We start from the raw sequence: 20,335 nt of genomic DNA, 5'->3' as shown, positions 1-20,335 counted from the left end.
CCATACTGTTGTACATTTCAATTCTTTCCAGGCATTTTCTCTTAAATAACATGTTGATAAACATACTCCTTGAATTTTCTCCATCATTTGTTGAATTTATTAGGATGGTAAATATCATTGTAACTTTCTTATATTGTGTTAAAGAGTTAACCACATGATTAAAACCAAACACAGTTGCTAATATTAGGATGCCTCTTTTTACATCCTAAAAAGTTGAAGTTCTTGAATTTTATGTGTGTTTTAAATCTTACAATAGACATTGCTTTATATAGTGACTATCTCCTACACATAAGTTTGGTTTGTTTCATTAACTGTTCGACCTCTTCTTTGAAATACGTTGCTACTCCCGATGTGCCGTGGAAAGATAATTCAAAATATTAATATAATGTTAAAACAATAAGTATAATTCAGATAACAGAGCTCACCATTGCTGAGCAGTATTCTTATTAATGATTGGGTTGTGCTTTAACTTTTTGAAGACTATTCCATTTTCAAATAAAGTGTTTGAATTGTATGCTGCTTTTAAATACTAGCTTGTATAGTGTACTGAATATAACAAACAGTCCTTTTTATGCCTATAGAAAAAAAATAAAGTCCCCTTTTTGCATAAAACCTTGTGAATCTTTGCTATATTAACCCCAAATTACTATTACTCTCTTTTCTAAATGAAGAAAGCCTTATTAGTCTTCAGCTTCACTACTGTGACTCATGAGCTGACTTACCTGAACTGATCCCATTACATTACTCTTTCAGGGCCCTAGAATGAGAACTGGGCAAAATTTAATGTTTTTGGAGTATTGAATTCTAGTTTTATATTTATCACCTTGGACATCAGCCTTGCTTTTTTTTTTATAAAGAATAAAATAAAGTCTTTAGATCTCTTCTAAATCTAATAATACTAAGATTTTTGCTGATAAGATCTTTTTTTTTTTTTTTTTGCATTTCTAAATATCTAATGTATATTCAGTTTCAAATAGGTCAGGAAGACTTAATGTAAACTTGCATCTTTCAAAGGAAAGATGCTTTGGGAAGAAAATCACGTGTTTTCAGCTTTGCTAATTAAAGCATTTCTTTTGTTAGACTAAAGTTTATTGCAGCAGGAACTAGGTTGCCCTTTATTCAGAGGATGGCTATGAGTTTTTTTTAAAAAGAAATACAAAAAAGAAAAAGAAAAATTAAAGGAAAAGAAAAATAAAAAGCTGACTGGTTTATAAATATGGCTCTGACTGCTCTGTGCTCCCTCTAGTGGTGGTCCTAAATCATTATTTGTGTGTAACACTGTCATGTTGGCCACATGATGTGTATCCAAGCTGCTAACGCTGCAGTGTAAAGTGTAAAACTGGTGAATTTGAAACCCTAAATGTAACAAAGGACTTTTATTCAGAATAGGTAAGAAAATATATTAGAACAATATGAAAAAGACAAGAAACTTTGCGGGAAAATAAGGAAAGAATATTTGACAGGGGACTCCCAGTGGAAGAAATAGTTAACTGATAAATACATGAGGACAGGCTCATTTTCAAAATAGTTAGAAAGTACAAAGCAAAGAAATAATATACCAGTTTTTTACCATCAGGCAAAAGTTTAGACACACCCATACCCAGTTTGTGCAGTGTTACTTGTTACAACCTTTGTGGTAAGTTAATTCAATACATTGATCTATAGTTGTAATACATGTACCCTTTGGTTTAGCAGTCTCACCCCCGAGCCTCTATATGGTAGAAGTAACAGTACTAGTGTATGCTTTATTGAACTGGCAAATGATAGACTACTTTAAATAATGGATTTTCGCTGAAATAAGCCAATGGTAAAAAAAACATTTCTTCAGTTTAAGACGTTTCTGATACCAATTCAAATTAGTTTAGCTTTACATGAAAAGGCATTTGTTATAAAAATACTATGGGCTGGTAGCATGAAGTAAACTTTTTTTTTTTTTTTTTTTAATAAAAGTCTCTAGAAGTGTTGCTTCAGAATTATTGTTGAGTCAGGATTCATTAACGGTGCTTCTGGTTTTCAGACTGGACATTTAGCTATGGAGACGTTACTGTCCCTTACTTCCAAACGAGCAGGAGACTGGTTTAAAGAAGAACTCCGGCTTTTGGGTGGTCTGGATCATATTGTAGATAAAGGTATGATATACATGCAATAAAACATTTTAATATATTATTTAAAGCCTGAAGAAAATTCACATACTTCAAAGAATAATTACATCAGTTTGAAAAGATCTGTTTTTAGTAGCATCTTGAAAATCTTTTAAAAGGAAAGGCCATTAATGCTGATATGGGGGAGTTGTGGAAATTTAAAAAAACAATAAATTACAGTCTCTTACATTTTCACGTCCCACAGAATAAAACTTAGAATAAACAGTATTCAGAGAAGCTCTAGCATATTCATAGCATGTGTACAGATGGCTTTTAAATACTAGTTAAGGGGATAAGTATTGAAGTGATGAGACATGCTAATGTATATCCATTTCTTTCCTCCCAGTGAAAGAATGTGTGGATCATTTAAGTAGAGATGAAGATGAAGAGAAGCTAGTGGCCTCGTTATGGGGAGCAGAGAGATGTTTACGAGTTTTAGAAAGTGTAAGTATGAACAAATATTTGGAGAAAGTATGACTGTGTGTGAGACTGTCATAGTTTTATGTTAAATATCCCTAGAGTTTTACTTTTGTGAATCCAAATTGAAATTGTAATGTGTTCTTTGAGCACCAATGTTAAAGAACAAGTGAAGTGAGCAGTGTTAAGTTTTTTGTTCGTTGCTCCATATGAAACCATGCACGTCAAGTTTGTTTCTGTTGCCAAATGTTATTGTTCTTTCCTTAATGTGGAATTCTGCTTAAACATATTGTTTGTGGAAAATAATAGTTAAATGCAATCGTATTTTTTTCTTTTATTTTTTAATAAAAATTTTCTTGATTTTTGCTATTGTTTGAGTCATGTTTATAATCACAACTTATAATATTTGGCTCTGAAGAGTACTTCTGAACCATGTGCCATAAGTATATTTATTCTTTGACTTTTCTGAATGACAACCCAGTTCAGAGTAGGTTAGAATTTATGCTGCCAGTGAATTTCAAGATGCACAAACTGTGTGTTGGCCAGATTGGATTAGTGGGTACTACCTTTTGAAACATCTATGGGAAAATGATCTAGTGTGAATGAAAAGTTCCTGGCATAGATGAAATGGAAATTGTTCCTTGGCTCTTCTAGAGTGCTTCAGGTACTTTTGATAAACAGACAATTTTTAAAAATTCTAGATGAATCTACTTTAAGACCTTTAAAATATTAGTTTATTTATTTATTAGTGATTTTTCTTTTCTGACCTTTAAAGTGCTTGGTAATTCATTACCATGAATGTATAGTACAGAATATATTAATTATGAACAAGCAGTTATAACAGTGATGTTTTAATTTTGTAGTAAAGCAATAGCTGTATTATTTTCAATTTAGAACACGTGGATTGTTTTTCCCTTAGATGACAAGGGCTGATCATCCATCCTCATCTTTATGTCCTTCAGAGCACTGTGTGTTGTGTGTGAATGAATGAATGAATGTTATGGATTGCCACAAAATTTCAAAATTTCTCCTTTTAGGTAACAGTGCATAATCCAGAGAATCAGAGCTACTTGATAGCATATAAAGATTCACAACTCATTGTTTCATCAGCTAAGTAAGTTGTTCTGAAATGTCATACTTTTTTTCCTTTCAAATTGATGTGCGGTGTTGTGTTTTTAGTATACAGTGTTGTAATTCAGTTATAGACAGGTTCTTTTTTATTATAGGTTATTACAAGCTATGGAATATAGTTCCCTGTGCTATATAATTGTGTATCGATTTTGTATATAGTAGTTTGTATCTGATAATCCCAAACTCCTCTAATTATGACTCCCACTTCCCCTTCCCCCTTTGGTAACCATAAGTTTGTTTTTTGTGTCTGTTAGTTTCTGTAAGTAATTTTTGTTTTGTAAATAAGTTAGTGTCATCTTTTTAGATTCCACATACAAGTGGTATCATGGTATTTGTCTTTCTCTTTCTGGCTTCCTTCACTTTATATGATAATCTCTAGGTCCATCCTTGTTGCTGTGAATGGCATTATTTCATCCTCCTCAGAGCATGTAAAGTTGCCAAGTATGTCACCAGCCCTGGTTCTAGCTCATTATAGCAGCTTCTTCCTAATATCTCTATCCCAGTTCTTGATATGGCTGCCCTGGTTCTCTGGTTTCTAATCAGTCCAGTATAATACCAGTACCGCAGGGGGTTAACCTTCCACAGATCTCTGTTTATAAAAATAATCCCAAACTCCAAATGTGTGTGATGCCTTAGTGTCTTTGGATGTACATCCAGCATCCTTAGTGTAGTATCAAAGGCCCACTACAACCTGACTCAAGTTTAAAGAATTTCAGAGATAAAAGTAGACAGTAGCATCATAACCCCTGTTGTACACCTCATTTAGCTTGAATAGTCAGCTGTCATGGCCAGTCCTGTTTCCATGTATTACCCTATCCATTCCCTTTTCTATATTATTTTGAAGCAAATTATGTATTTCAAATCATTTCATCCATAGATACCTGAGTATATAATCTCTAAAAGAGGACTCTTAAAAAAATATAACCATAGTACCATTTTCATACCTTATAAATTATTACTTGCTTAATACTGTCATAAGTCCAGTCAGTATTCAAATTTCCAATAGTCTCAAATTTCTAATAGTCTCTAGTTACTAATAGATTTGTTTTTAATCTGTAGGATCCCCTGTCATCTCTCTTTTGTCTTATATTTGTAAATTTTGTATCACGGTTAGTACCTTTAAGGCATGTTCTGGTTGTTTTGTTACCATGTTTACCCTCCTTTACCAAAGAGTACTATTGCAAGTTAAAGTATGTTTCTTATTTTGAAAATGTCTCTTGTTTACTTCATGACCCCTGACACATGACTTCTAAAAGGAGGCGGTTAGGAACCTTTGTGATTAGGAACTTTGCATCAGATGTCTTAGAAGTGGCAGTAGAGGTCAGAATTGGCTGTTTGTGAAAGACCACTCATCTGGCTTTTTGAAATTTTCAGCAGAACCCTGATAAGTGCAGGGATAGCATGTTGAACAGTTACATACACTCCTGCTGTTCCCAGCTCACCTCCCGGCAGATTTATTAGCTCAGTACTACTTCAGGCAGTTAACAGTAACAGCATGGTAATTCTGGTGAACATCCCCAGTCATCTAAAGAACAAATTATTTTATGTTAGACACAAGGAACCCCTTCCTAACCACAGAGTATGTTTTAAGGAGCAGCTGGAGAGCGGTTTTCTTTATAGGACAGTTTTCTATAATGGTTTTGTGTGGTATATGATACATGAAAACAGCCAACAGAGTTAGCTTACTTCATCTATCATAGACTTTTTTAAATTAATGGACTTGGCGATTTAAAGAGTCTTCAGAAATACTAGGCCCACTTAAAGATCACATTTCCTTGTTATTTTGGGTAGCATCTTGAGAATCCTTGGATATAGTTGATACCCTTGTATGACTGCCTGGAGACATTTCAGTTAAATGACCTCATGTTAAAGAATATGATTGGGGGGGTTGTTTATAGCTCAATGTAGAGCACATGCTTAGCATGAACAAGGTCCTGGGTTCAATCCCAAGTACCTCCATTAAAAACTATGATTTGTTCTAAGGTTTATGAAGTATTTAATATTTATCTATACAAGGTTATTATGCAATATTGTTATAAATAATATTCTCTACCTAAGCTAAGAGCTTACATTTGAAATACAAAAAACATCTAAATGAAATTCGGAAGTGCCCAGTGTTAGCTTTCAAAGGTTTGACTTGTTTGGGGATGGGCTGTGGTAGGTTGTTACGCTGGAGAGATTGGTAAAATGGGGCACAGCTGTGGGTAGTATAGTTATAAACTTCTGCATTGAGTTTATAATTTTAACTTTGCTTAGAAAAATTTATATTATCAAGTTTTCCCAAAATAAAGCAAAAACTTAGCACCTAGCATGATTATCAGACATGCTTGGTACATGATAGAATAGGTAATACATTATAAGTTCTGAAATAGAAGAAAATTAATTTGGTAGCATTTATGACAAAATTAAAACAGTCAGGTCCAGGTAAGTAGACATTCTTAGTGTAACTGTTTACTGAACATAATAGTCTATGTTTTGTTTTCTCTTAAGAGCATTACAACATTGTGAAGAATTAATTAAGCAGTATAACCGTGCTGAGAACAGTATATGCTTACCTGACAGTCAGCCTCTGCCTCACCAGAATATCACTAACCACGTGGGCAAAGCGGTGGAAGACTGCATGAGGGCCATCATTGGGGTGCTGCTCAATTTAACTAATGATAATGGTAAGTCATATTTTCCACATATATTCTCACTGAAAGATTGTATTACATGTAAAAATAAGTTACTCCCCTTGTTTCTTCTTTTCTTAACGTAGTCATTTTTAAATTGCCATTGTGTCATTCACTTGCTCATGTGTAGATTTAACTGCTGTTAGGAGTAGATGTTTTTAGAACCAGCCTGGTAGCTTGGCTCAGAAACATTGTAGTCAGCAGTGTATCTGAATAAAGGAATAGCTATGCATTTTTAATTTCTAATATTAGTATTAATAAGTATTGTTAGTGTCATAAAAGAAAATAGCAACCTTTATCCTCTTCCCATTCCCTGTTTCAGAATGGGGCAGCACCAAAACAGGAGAGCAGGATGGCTTGATTGGCACAGCGATGAACTGTGTGCTTCAGGTTCCAAAGTACCTACCTCAGGAGCAGAGATTTGATATTCGAGTGCTGGTGAGTCAAAATGACTATTTCAGAAATGAATGCTTGATCTATTAAGATGAAAAAAACTTCATCTTAGTTTTGGATTTAAGAACCAGTTGTTCAATATATTGTGGGTTTCAGTTGATTCCCTATGAACATACCTCTTACAGTACAGAAGGGAGCCATGAAGGGCCACGTGTAAAAATAAGGAGTATAAGGACTGAAAGTGGTGATTTTTAAAAGTGGTGAAATCATTCTTTGGAAGAGCATTACTTATCATTTTATATTGGTTTTTAACCATTTTGTAGATGATAGAACACTGATTAGTTTTCTAGCTGTCAATAAAAGTTGTATATTGTGTTCATTTGCTTTTAATTCTCGCCTGTGATAACATGCATATTTTACCTTTTGTAGGGTTTAGGTCTACTGATAAATCTAGTCGAGTACAGTGCTCGGAATCGGCACTGTCTTGTCAACATGGAAACATCGTGTTCTTTTGATTCTTCCTTCTGTAGTGGAGAGGGAGAAGACAGTTTAAGGATGGCTGGACAAGTCCATGCAGTTCAGGCTTTAGTGCAGGTAAGCAGCAACTTAAAAACACACTGACACCTTCAGTTTTTACATCTGTCCAATTCCTTTATCAGGTGTTACCTTCTCTCCCTCCTACCTTCCCTCCCCTCCTCTTCCTCTTCCTCTGACTCTCTCCCTGGGTCATGAGAGGTACACTGGGTTAGAATGTGTACCATTACTTACTCTGCTTACTGTTTTCAACCACTGTAATCACTCCTTAGGCATTGTTAGCGAAAAGCAGAAATAAGGCATATTTGTTTATGAATCAAAAGTAGATTATTAACAAATTAGGGATCAAGTTTTAGCTTTATCGCATCTGATTCAAGTCCTCCAGCATTACTTACTGGTCTGATCTGTACCCAGGACTGTGTGCACCTAAATATTGGGGCATACTTTGCAAAGTGTATATGTCTGGAGTAATTTCCTGGCTGAGGAATTGTGTCAGAGTATGTATATTTAAAGTTGATGTCCCCGGCTTGCCCCACCCCAATCACATACTCCCTTTCCTGTCGATTTATACTCCCCCCTGAAACTGTATGTGGGTTTTTGTTTCATGACTGTTGTTACTTTTTCCAGTATCATACTTTTCTGCCAGTTCCTAGCTACCTTTGTTATTTCCTTAAGTGACAGTTTGCACATGTTCAGAAGTGATGATGAACCTTTTCTTTTCTCTTTTCTTTTCTTTTCATTTTTTTCCAAAGCCTTTGCTAACCTGTTAATTCTTTTGGCCTTTTTGAAACTAGAGTCATAACTAGGAGCCTATCATTGAGTCATAACTAGGAGCCTATCATTCTCTTTTCAAACATTTGGATCTCAGGACTTTTTTTTTATTCTATATACTTTATACCTTCTATAAAGTACATATACTTTATAATAATTACTGGGGATACCAAATAACTTTTGTTTATGTGTGCTTTATCTATTGATAAATTAGAAATCAAAACTGGGAAAATTGTAAAATTCAGGCACTCATTTTATTAGCCATTGGAGCAGAAACATAATCACATAGCATGTAGATTCTGGAAAACTCCACCATACAGTTGTGAGAGAATGAAAGAAGTCAGTTGACCTTTTAGTATTCTTATGAATGCAGTTTTGAGCTCACAGACTCCCTGAAAGGATTTGGGAGGACCCCTAGGGAACCTGGAACCAATTTTAAGAAATACTGCTTCATATAAAGCTTAAATTTTATTTTCTTAAGGGTATTAAAGTTTGTATACCACTCTTGTATATATCTGAGATCTCCTTGTCATGTGATTTTCAGGTAGTTGTTATTAGTAACTGGGTCTTCCCCAGGTGTATCAGTGAGTACGTGAAATGCTTTCTGTTCATTCAGCACTGCACCAGCACAGGGAACTAGAGTGAGTGAAGGCAGGAGGTTTAGTGGGTTCCCTTTTTGGTATGTACTTCCATTATTAGTTATTCTAGTGGAGATTCATTTCTGGGTCTTTCTCTGAGAACTAGCTTTTTACTTTTACTAGTTCTTGTCTGTCTCTTTAAATTCCTTTTAAAGAAGCCATGTTGCTTTCTCCCCATATTACGTAGTTTTTTATTCAGTGTCCTTTCTTCCTTCCAGTTAATTTATCCAGGCTGCTTGGGTTTAATTTTTTTTTAACTCTTTTAACTTTTAATTTGTATTTTTTGCTTGAATTTTCCATCAGTATTACCCAAATTAGAAGCGTTGAGATTTTTCAGTCTTAGAATCAGAATGCCTGCATCATTAGTAGATACACTTAATTTACTTGATTGAATCTCAACAACATTGATACTTTTGGTTTGGCCTTCAGTTGGATGAAGAGCAAGGGCTTTTATTGATACTTTTTACCAGACAACATGTTTCTTAGGGTTAGTGATATTTAAAAGCAAATTGAGCCTTAAATTTGTTGCTGGTTGGTGATCTCTCTTAATGATCTTCAAAAATCATCTTTATCAGCTCTTCCTTGAGCGAGAGAGAGCAGCCCAGTTGGCAGAAAGTAAAACAGATGAGTTGATCAAAGATGCTCCCACCACTCAGCATGATAAGAGTGGAGAATGGCAAGAAACAAGTGGAGAAATACAGTGGGTGTCAACTGAGAAGACGGATGGTACAGAAGAGAAACAGAAGAAGGAGGAAGACGATGAAGAACTTGACCTCAATAAAGGTGTGTTTATTTTGATGTATTCAAACTAAATATGTGTTCTTTTTCCTCCAAAACATTTTTTAATTCATATATTGTTACAATCTTGCTATGTTTATGGCTTGTCTAGTCCAGTGCGGACAAGCTTTGTTATTTCAGTGCTTGTAGGAGTTCTTCACAGGCTTCCTAGCAGGGAGGAAGGTATGTGTCCAGTGCAGGCACAGTCTGCTTTGCTTTCCTGGTTCTTTCTTTACTTATCTGTAAAGCGAAGCAGCTGAATAATATGACCTCTAAGGGTTTTTATACTTCTGAAACTTGGGGATTCTTTTATTAGCCTCACTTTGTAAACTGAGAGCTATTGTCATAAATTACAGTAATAGTTCTCCAAATCTTTTCCCCGTATTTTTAATTGGGTTGTCTCTTTTTGGTTGAGTTGTAGGAATTCTGTATATTCTAGAGACTTGACTCTTATTGAATACCTGATTTGCAGATAAATTCTGTGAGTTACCTTCACTTTTTTGATGATGTCATTTGAAACACAAAAGCTTTAAGTTTGATGAAGTCCAACTTACCTGTTTTTTATTTCATCATTTGCAGTTTTGGTGTCATGTCTAAGAAACCATTTCCTAACCCAACATCACAAAAATTTGGTCCTGCGTTTTCTTCTAAGGGTTTTATGGTTTGGGTCCCTCTTCCATTTGTGTTATTTTTGTTGACTTGTGTGGATATCCCATTTTCCTAGCACCGTTTATTGATGTTTAGCAGTTTTGAAGGAAAGGTGACTGACAGAGATGTTGGTTTCTTGGATGCTTTTGTGTATGTGTGTGTGTTTTTAATGTACTGTTACAGTTTTTGGCTTAAATATTTTCAGCTCTTCAGCATGCTGGCAAACACATGGAGGATTGCATCGTGGCCTCATACACAGCGCTACTTCTTGGGTGTCTCTGCCAAGAGAGTCCAGTAAGTAAGAGTTCAGAGCTGTTTATGTGTCTTAAAAGGATTCCATTGTGACCGCTTCATATCAGTACCTAACTTAGGACTTTTTTTACCCCCTCATATTTGGTGAACTTTAGAAGGTACATTTCAAAGTAAGAATAAATTGGGTTTAATGAGAAAACTCCCAGGTTAATGGAGGAATGGATTCACTGTGTCTTTGGTTGAAGTCAGAGAGCATCGTCTAAAACCTGTGCTCAACTGGCTTGAGGTGGAAAAGTCCAGTCTCAGTGAGAGCATCAAAGACTCAGAATTTCTGTCTTTAAACTCTGCTGTCCTCTGCATGTCGTCTTTTTGCCAGCTCTCTTCATGGCCCTGTGCTGACTCTAGCTACATGTCTTGTCTACTTAACTAATGTCCAGTGGAAGAAGGTTGCCTCTTCCCGTATGTTTATTTGTAACAGCAATGGTTTCTTATCCCTGGGACCCCTGCACACCCACTGCAAAAAGTAGCCCTCCCCTCACCTTGGCCAACATCGGCTCACTTGCTTTTGTTTGATCTACCCACTGGCCAGGAGAAAGGGATTACTATGTGAGATGTAGATCATCGTGATTTAACTATGAGAAGTATGTGAGTGTCTAGACATTTGGGCTGACTCAGCACAGAAGGGGACAGGTTCTGGCTATTGGGATGGTCTCTGTAAAAAAGGGGAACATATGGATATTTTTTAAGAGAAATGCCCAGTAGAAGAGCCAGATTTTAAAATAAAAGGGAGGGTTTTTCCCCCTTAGGAGCCAGGGGCATTCAGGATGCAAGAAAGAGTGGAGGGAGGTCTATGGTATAGTAGTAGGATGGTTAGTTTTTCTTTTCTGAGGCTGGAGGATTAGAAGTAAAGACCATGATCTGAAGAGCGTCTATCAGTCCACTCACATTTCTTCATTTTTCTCATTGACTTTTCTGCATTGCCTTGCTTTCCCCCTGTATCCATTTGTCTAGAGTCCTGTGTATTTTTCTGATGGACAAGAGTCCATCTCTTCCATATTTATATTGTAGTCAAGCTCTGATCTAAATGCACACTCGCCCACTTTGTTGTGGCCCTTGGTGGCACCAGCGCTTTCAGGATCAAGACCAGAGTTCTTATCATGGCTTTGGAGGCCCTGCAAGATCTTTATTCCCCTTCCTGTATGTAATCTCTTCAGCTCAGCCCTTTTCCTTATTTCCTTAAAATCCAGAGATTTTAAGGGCAAATGAGAAACACATGCCAAGCAAAGGGAAGGTACAAGAGGCTCCTTCAGTAGCTCCCCCCCAAACCTGATGGGCATGCTATTTAAATTTAAAGATTTTTGGGTATTGTATTTTGCACACACCCTAATTTCAGTCATGCTTTTCCTTAAATAATGGTTCTTGAAATTAACTTGGGTTATTATCAGATGTGATTTATTTTGGGCCATCTTTCCTATGTTAATGAATTCCTATCCATCCATGTCTCTCTTGTCCCTAAAGAGATCATAAGGTCCTTAGGTTGTGGGAAGTGTTGTGAATTCATAGAACCTAAGATGTCTTTGTTGCTTAGGGAATTACTATGATTAATCCCAAAAAGCTAGCTGATACCACAAAATGTAAAGGAAACTGGTTTGCCCAGTGCTTAAGTGGGAAAGAAACAGAGAAGCAGGTGATTATGTGCAGTAAGCGCTGCTCTGTGGTGAGGGCAGCCTGCCTGGGAGCCCGGGAGACTCTGCTGTCATTTCCCATCGCCCCCCGCACACCTGACGTCCTGCAGGGCTCAGTCTCCTCTGGTCTCCCTGTTCTTGCCGTTCTCGTGACTCCCCGTTCCTAAAGTCCTGCATGCCGCCGCCACGGCTGACTTCCTTAAGAGCACATCTGATCCCATAGCTTCTCTCTCACCAGTCTTTCTTGACTTAACATCATTTAGGGAATGGTGACTTGTTTACTGCTGCAAGACCCCAAACTTAAAACTACGTTCTCCAAATTTTAAATCTGTCAGGCCCCTTGGGTACTTTTTAAATTTCCCAAATAGGCCATGCCGTTTCCTACCTTTTCTTTTTGTACCTGCTGCACGCTGCTTAAAAATAAATGCTATGACTCTCTCCCACGCCTCAGCCACTCATTGTGTTGTATTCTGCAGTGTGTTGACAGAAAAGGATTAATTTGGCTTATTGAGAGGCTTTCACTCAGAACCCAGGATCTAATCATTTATTCTGTGTGATGGGAGTGCGCTCTTCTGTTGAGCTGTCTTCATAGACACCTTAGCCACCTCTCTTCCCACCACTGTGGTCTCAGGCCCCTTTCCTAGAAACTGGTTAAAGATGTTCTTAAATCCGGCTTTCCTTTCCCTCTGCAGTGACCATAGCTATTGTTCTTAACAAAATATTCTCCACTTTCCAGTATATTTTAGAAATACAGAGAGTTAAAGATTGTAAAAATCTCTCAGTATTTTAGCTGCAAAACTTGTTAACTCAGTAGGAGTAAGCTTGTGCTCCACCTCCCAGCCGGGGACCTGTGGTGGCTTTTGGTAGGAAGGTTCACTTAGAATACGGGTGATTGCTACCGTGTACCTTAGCACATGGTTATGTTAGCAATGTTTTTATTAGATCTTTTCTGAAGTTCTGTTCATACCATATTCGCTTATTTATAATTTCAAAAGGACCTTGACAGGAATAAAAAAGAGGGAGAGAGGGGACTGGTTGCATATTTCCCAAGAGGGGTGACATATACTCTTTCCTCTCCTGCCCCATCAACAAAAATCAAATCAGAAACTTCCCTGTTCCTCCTCTTATTGTGGCAGCTTATTTTCTTTTGTGCTTTTTATTACAGGTGAGTCTCCTTAGAAGAGCTTTTCCTTCTATTCTTTATGAACCTTTAAATAATTTTAAAAATATGTTGAAATAGACCAGTCTTTTAGAGGCAGGCCGTATTTCCCTTGTAACAGAGAGGTTTATGTATAGTTTGGCTGCTTCTTGCTGTTAATGATGGGGAACATCTGAATCTCGTCTCCTGGCACTGCCTGCGTTCCCCTTCTCGTAGATGGTCCTAGGGTACCTTTGGAAAGATGGAGTTAATTCCTAGCCTACATAGGAACCTGAAGAATCCTCTTTTATCTGTTTCTTTCTATTCCTGAGCAGCTCTTTGGGTGCATCTAAGTCAGCACTCCTCCCTCCTCCTTTCCCAGTACTCCCCGCCCCCCGGCCCACCCCTGCACACACATTCAACAGCGCATTTTGTTATTTCAGGCATTTTTCTGTGCATTTATGAAAGTGTATATGCACACAAGTGTTTCTTTGTAGGCTTTGCTGGCTTTATCTTTTTCCTTTCTTTCTAAGAATGGGATGGGGTAGGGAATGGAATGACACACGCGTCACAGAGTTGAGGCCTGTGGAAAAGGAAACTGCATATTAACCAAGGAGTTCAAGGGCCTTGTAGAAGTTTGATACAGGATGTCTGCCAGAACTGACAACACAGTGCGAGGTTCAAGCTTATGTTTTCTGCCACCTGACCTGTGTTTCTGTGATCTGTTTCCTCAGATCAATGTGACCACTGTGCGGGAGTATCTTCCAGAAGGGGACTTTTCAATAATGACAGAGATGCTCAAAAAATTCCTGAGCTTCATGAATCTTACCGTAAGCAGCTTCTGTGGTTTTAAATATAAGCATGATACATTAATGACAGTAGAAATACAAGTACTAGGGCCATAGTGAGTAGAAGCAAAAAAGATTCCCTTTTAATAATTGTGTTCTGTTTCTTTAAGACAATTATGAATTAATGGCCAAATATTCAGATAGTGTATTATCAGAGCCACAGTTTAATCTCTGTGTTCTGATTCGTAGTGTTCAGTTTAGTAAAGCTAAAGAATTTAAGCTTTGGTTCAATACTTTTGAAAATTTGTTAAATATTAACTGTTACTTCCTCTCCGCCCCACCCCCACCCCCGTCTCTGACCCTCCCTGTTTCAGTGTGCTGTTGGAACCACAGGCCAGAAGTCTATCTCTAGAGTGATTGAATACTTGGAACATTGCTAGCTGCTTTACCTTTGCTTCAGGTGCTCGGTAATGCTGGAGCTATTCTTAGACAAAGAAAAGTCACGAAAGAAGTCCTTGAAGATATATCAAGAACATTCATCAGTATCATTCATATTTGGATTTTTAAGGCCACCTGATTTCTTCATCATGCATTCTGCATTTGCTAAATGGCAGTTACTACATCAATCTGCAACTATCAAAAATGAGGGAAAAGGTTCAGGCTGTTAACAATTCCATGCAGTATTTAAATACACTTACTTCGGCAGAATTTCTACTCTCCCCTTGTTCTCTTGCTTTGTTCCGGGCAAGTGTAAGGGGAACATTTGTGCTGCTGTTCGTGCAACTGCTGTGTATGCTGAGCCCCTGTTGTCATGCCAGCCAGGTGCCAAGGCAGCTTAGCTACTGAGGTGTTGAATGTTTTGAGGACATTCTAGACAACAGCTTAGTTCCTTTTTCAGGCTCATTTGCTTTTGCTTTTTTTTGTTGAATGATTCCAATCGTAAATAAAGCTTTTAATAATTTTGTGAATTTTTTTGTTGTTGTTCCCTGAACTACTGTCTATATTTAAAATTAGATGGAATCCAAAGACACAAGGGATTAATAGTATATTTTTTTATTCTTGATTTGGTTTGGGTTGTCGAACTGTTTTTCACCTTGGAGACCATGACCATGTTACCATACCATGAAGAGTCGTAGCTATAGATGCAAGGAAACAGACAACACTCTGAAGGAACGTTGTGTAAGGTGATGTGCCCTGTTAAAGGATGAAGCAAAACAGACAGAGTGAGAGCAGGTGACCTGAATGCTAGGGGCGGCTCTTGAAACATGATGAAGTTTTAAGGGAGGACTCTCTAGCTATATTTTCTAATATTCAGTACAATAAATATAAGGAAGCTAAACACCAATGTGGAATTCATGTTTCCAGATAACGTGTATATTCTTCTATAGAGTGACAGGATCAAATGCATATATGCAAAGCCTTAAATTGCTGGTTTAGAGAAGATCCTTTTTTTCTTAGTTCATAGAACAGTGTTTTGTTTGGAAAACAGTCATGGAACACAGAAAACACGTTTTATATATTTAATTTCACAACATGGCAAATTTTTCTTGTATTAATTCTTGCTCAGACCACTGGTTATACATTTTTTTTTTAATTGATTGAGCCTGAATACGGGCATTTCAGATATTTCAGTTAATACTTTCAAATACCTTTAAGGTAGTTTTATCATGTTTCTTCATTGGATTTGTAAAACTTGAAGCCATAAAAATATTAGTTTGGTGTGTATTGGGGAAAATAACTAAAAGTCTAATTTTTACCCACTTAGACTTTGTTATTTCCTTGTATAAAGTGACAAATCGGGGCTCTTGGATCAGTGCCAGCTGTAATGTTTTTAATGCAGTGGCTGCCTTCTATTGTCTTCCTATTTTTGATAATGCAGATTGTTGGGAAATCTATAAGGAAGTAACTGATTCCAGTCAAGTTGTTTTCTTCTTCCTCCTACCCACCCCAATCCCCAGCCATCACCTTTTAAGAGCATAGTATGCCAGTGTAACTTGGGAAAGACTGAGGTGGTATTTGCCCTGAGTATAAAACCTAGCTTAGACTACTTTAAAAGCATTTTGGTAAATGATATCCATGAAATTGAATTAGTTAAATTATTTTAAAATATATTGATATTTATTAATCATTGGATTTAGGAAAAGGAGGAGATTTTGGGTAAAACTGACTTGTGGCAGATGGTAAAGGGATATTATAAAACATTTGGATGAGAACAATCAGGGCGAACTACATTTTTTCTGTTACACTGGTAATCATTTGAGAATTGATTTACCTCAGTGTTTAACAGTTTTTTTGTTTTGTTTTGTTTTTTAAATAATAACTAATTGTCAAGCACTGATAGAGATGCAGATTTTGGTGGGGGGGCTGGGGTGGGGAAGAAATCACCTCACCAACTGCAGTGCATTTGTGTGTTTTTAACCCTCAGAGAACTCTGCATTTTAGGGTACTTGAGGCTGACTTGCAAATTAACTAAAGTTTTAAAGTAACCTTTTTTTCCATTGTAAATATTTCTGTAAATACTACCATTGGAAATTAGAAGGTAGAGTACTTTTCTGAATCCAATCCTATTTTTATTTTATACAGTATTTCTCAGCTGTGATCTTTGGAGCAAAAGCCAACGGCAGGAAAAAAAATAGTTTGTACCAGTTTCATGAAGTATGTCTTTGGGTTTTTGTAAATAATTTTAACTCAAATAAAATTGCTACTTTCAATACACACGTTGTCTTTAACATAAATCTATTGAACTGTTCTGGAGAAAGAAGTCTCATGAACTTGTTAAAGCTGATTAATGGGAAGCCCAGTGTATCACTTAAGTGAATTTCACACTTTCAGTGCACACATAAAAATTAAACCAATTTTTGTTGGTTTTCTTCTTGTCAGCCTTTAAGTTGCCTGCATTTACTCAAGTGTCTTCCTCAGCCTCTCCTGAGTGCTTTTAACTATAAACCTAGATTAAAAGACCCTGTCGAGAGAATGCCCATCTTCTTTCCCCTCTTACACACACACGTATGTGCATAACCACATTTAGGAGTGCACAGGCTGCATCCGTAGGAAGATCTTAAGTCACATGCACACATTTGGAATATTTGTTCAAATATGTTTGGTTTATTGACTTTGAGCAAATTCCTGAACTTTTACTGAAGCAGAAATAAATAGCGGATAGTGCTTAACCTCAGGGTTGTGAAGGTGCAGGTAGGGCCTGTGAAGCAGTAGCAGTGTTCCAAACTTAGGTCCTGGTAAATGGTAGCTTTTATCAAGCAGTTTTGTTTTCACTCCATCAGGAAATCCAAATACAAAGAGCAGAGTAGAACACTGACTTTTTAAACACATGGGATATTACCTTTTAATATCACCGAGGACTTTGGGTTTGGGTTACTTCAACAGCAAATCTCTATAAAGTTTCCAAAACTAGTATTGTTAATATCTTGGTAGTGACTAATAAAGGAGGGGGACGTGGGATACACTTAAGTGATCATTAAAATATTTCAAACAAGTGTTTTCCTTACATTAGAAGGCAGAACCAGAAGAGGTTTGCACAATTCACTGTCAGTTAGCGATCTGATACTGGATGCACAAATAATTTCATATAGAAAGTCTTTATAGAAAGAAATGAATAAATACTGTTGAGTGTTTTGGTCAAACCTCTGTTTCCTTAGCTTCTGTGTTTGCAATTTGAATGCTCCGAAGACCATGGACTGGCTTAAGGAGCAAGAATAGAAAGCTATCTGTATACCACCTAGTTTAGAAGGACCTGCCTGCTTTACAGAGTTGTGCAACAGAGAGGGTAGGTAAATAGAACTGTACTGTTCCAAGGTTCAGAAATCTTAATATAAACTAGTGTAAGACTTAGTAGATTGTAACCAGTTAAAGACGCAGGTTATAATGCCTAGAGCATCCAGTAAAAAACAATGCAGAGATACAGCCCAAGCTGCTTACAGGAATCAAAACGGAATACCGAAAAATATTTGATTAACCAAAAGTAGGGAAAGAGTAGCAGTCACAGAAAGCTGATGAGAAAGAAAACAAACAGATGTGAGTAAAAGGCAAAAAATGCTTTCCTCCTAAGACAGGAAAAAGCCAAGTTTGTTCACTAAATCTAATGATACTTACATACCAGTAAGTAAGCCAGACACTCCAATGAAATGGCAGAGATGGTCGAACTGAAAAATGAAGACACAGTAAATACAAGTAATTTCAAAGAAAATGGATTGGAAAAGATGTTAAGAATCATAAGAAAATTGGAGTGATTAATATCAGATGAAGTAGACTTTTAAGACAAAAAGCAAGTAACAGGTCTAAAAGAAGCATTTCATAATGATCAGAGGAAGGAGAAAAATCTTTATCCGTAAGAAATAACAATTGCCTTTGCACCCAGCAGTAGAACCTTTCAAATACACAGCAAAAACTGAAATTAAAGGGAGTGTTCACTGAAGAAAAATACAACCTAAAAGGTGTGAGTTAAGTTTTATTTGGGGACCTTACTGAGGACTATATCCTGAGAGACAGCTTCTCATGGAGCTCTGAGGAACTCCTAAGAAGTAAGGGAGGATCCAGAATATATGTTTGTTGAAAAAAAACATGTAGTCAAACATTGAAAGATTACCACTAATCACAGAAAACAACATTTCAAATTAATGATTTTATGCTTTTCTATGTATGGGAAGATGCAAGGGTCTGTGCTCACTGAAATTAGTCCATAGATAACGCATCTTAACTATCTAGGACCAGTATCCAGAGCACAGAATGGTAACTTTTTATCCATCCTGGACTCCCCTTCCTAGTGTGTGCAGGGGAGTGCAGGGGCTGATGGCTTGATGGTGGGCAACATTTGTTGTTCACTGGAATGGCAGGCAACATTCATTTTCCACAAAGTTACAGTAATAGTCTGATGTTTTCACACCTCTCAGGAATTTGTATGTTTTACAAATCAGCAAGAAAATAAGATCTGAATGACAATATTAACTACCTTGACCATCATTTATGACATTTATGGGATACTACACTCAACAATTTTTCAATTGCACATGAAACTTTCACTGAGATAGACCACATGATGGGTCATAAAACAAGTCTCAGTGAATTTCATATGGTTGAAGCCTTGACTGCAAGGAATTATATCAGAAGATAATATAGTAGAATATCTAGAAAATAATATTTAAAAATTAAGTACAGTTCTAAATAACATAAAGGAAATTAGAAAAATTAGAAAAAAAATTTTGAATTAAATGTCAATGAAAATACAAATAAAAAATTTGAGACATGCAAATAAAGCAGTGCTTAGAGGAAATTCAGCTTGAAATGTTTAGAAAGAAGGCTTAAAATTAACTATCTTAATTTCTACCTGAAGTAGCTAGAAAAAGATGAGCAATAAAACTTAAATAAGTTGTGGAAGGAGAGAAAATAAGAGCAGAAGTCAAAATAATTAAAAAGACAAGCAATTGAGGAATTTTACCAAAACTAAAATTTGGTTCTTTGGAAAGTTAAAAGAATTGATAAACATTTAGCAAGACTCATCAAGAAAAAAGTCACAAATTACCAGTGCCAGGAATGAAAGATGGAATATCACTAGAGATACTGCAGACCTTTAAAAGGATGATACAGACTATTACGAATAACTTAAGCCAGTAAGTTTTACAACTTAAGTGAAATGAGCAAATTCCTTGAAAAACAAAACTTACCAAGACTGACTCAAGAAATGGGAAACGCAGGTTGAGGGTAGGGGAGGGTATAGCTCAGTGGTAGAAGTGGATGCCTAGCATGCACAAGGTCCTGGGTTCAATCCCCAGTAAACCTAATTACCTACCTCCCCCCCAACAAATAAGCGTTTGTAGGAATATTTTAAAATCTTCCTACAGATAAAAGTCCCGTCCCAGAAAAACACTGATGCATCATAATATGTTTCAGGAAGAATATCAATCGTTTTTTCCCCCCCAACATTTTATTTATTGTTTGTTTTTGTTTGGGGGAGGTAATCAGATTTATTTATTTACTCATTTATTATAATGGAGGTAGTGGGGATTGAACCTAGGACCTTGTGCATGGTAAGCACATGCTCTACCACTGAGCTATACCTTCCCCCACTTAAATAGACTTATTGAGAAAGCAGAGAAGGGAAATACTTCTCAAATCATTGTATGAGTCTTACTCATTAATCCCTAATACTAAAGACAATGGAAAAAATAAACAGCAAAAAAAAAACAACTACAGACCAAAATTATGAAGATGGATGCAAAAGCTTTAACAAAATATTAGAAAATAAAATCCATTATTATATAGAAAGCATAGTACATCACAACCAAGTGGGGTTTATCAAAGGAGAACACAATTGGTTCAACATTTGAAAATCAAGA

General features: G+C 36.5%; 1 protein-coding gene and 1 non-coding gene across 4 annotated transcripts in view; one reads left to right on the top strand and one right to left on the bottom strand.

Moving 5' to 3' along the window:
• Positions 1 to 16,700, top strand: part of WAPL (WAPL cohesin release factor) — a 66,690-nt gene extending 49,990 nt beyond the window's left edge. For all 3 annotated transcript variants that reach the window (XM_010963075.3, XM_010963074.3, XM_074374330.1), the window contains exons 10-19: positions 2,018 to 2,129; positions 2,488 to 2,585; positions 3,596 to 3,672; positions 6,180 to 6,355; positions 6,684 to 6,799; positions 7,184 to 7,348; positions 9,273 to 9,480; positions 10,328 to 10,416; positions 13,932 to 14,027; positions 14,360 to 16,700. In XM_010963075.3, coding sequence (XP_010961377.2) covers positions 2,018 to 2,129; positions 2,488 to 2,585; positions 3,596 to 3,672; positions 6,180 to 6,355; positions 6,684 to 6,799; positions 7,184 to 7,348; positions 9,273 to 9,480; positions 10,328 to 10,416; positions 13,932 to 14,027; positions 14,360 to 14,425 — 1,203 coding nt within the window. In that variant the 3' untranslated portion in view covers positions 14,426 to 16,700. The remainder of the gene's footprint in view (positions 1 to 2,017; positions 2,130 to 2,487; positions 2,586 to 3,595; positions 3,673 to 6,179; positions 6,356 to 6,683; positions 6,800 to 7,183; positions 7,349 to 9,272; positions 9,481 to 10,327; positions 10,417 to 13,931; positions 14,028 to 14,359) is intronic.
• Positions 16,701 to 19,988: 3,288 nt separating this feature from the next.
• TRNAG-ACC (transfer RNA glycine (anticodon ACC)) lies at positions 19,989 to 20,061 on the bottom strand. The gene has a single exon. It is a non-coding gene; the product is annotated as a tRNA-Gly (tRNA).
• Positions 20,062 to 20,335: the final 274 nt, after the last annotated feature.

The sequence above is a fragment of the Camelus bactrianus genome, chromosome 11, assembly GCF_048773025.1.
Source record: "Camelus bactrianus isolate YW-2024 breed Bactrian camel chromosome 11, ASM4877302v1, whole genome shotgun sequence".
NCBI lineage: Eukaryota > Metazoa > Chordata > Mammalia > Artiodactyla > Camelidae > Camelus > Camelus bactrianus.
Note: the sequence above shows the minus strand (reverse complement) of the source record. Positions and strands in the feature narration are given on the sequence as shown.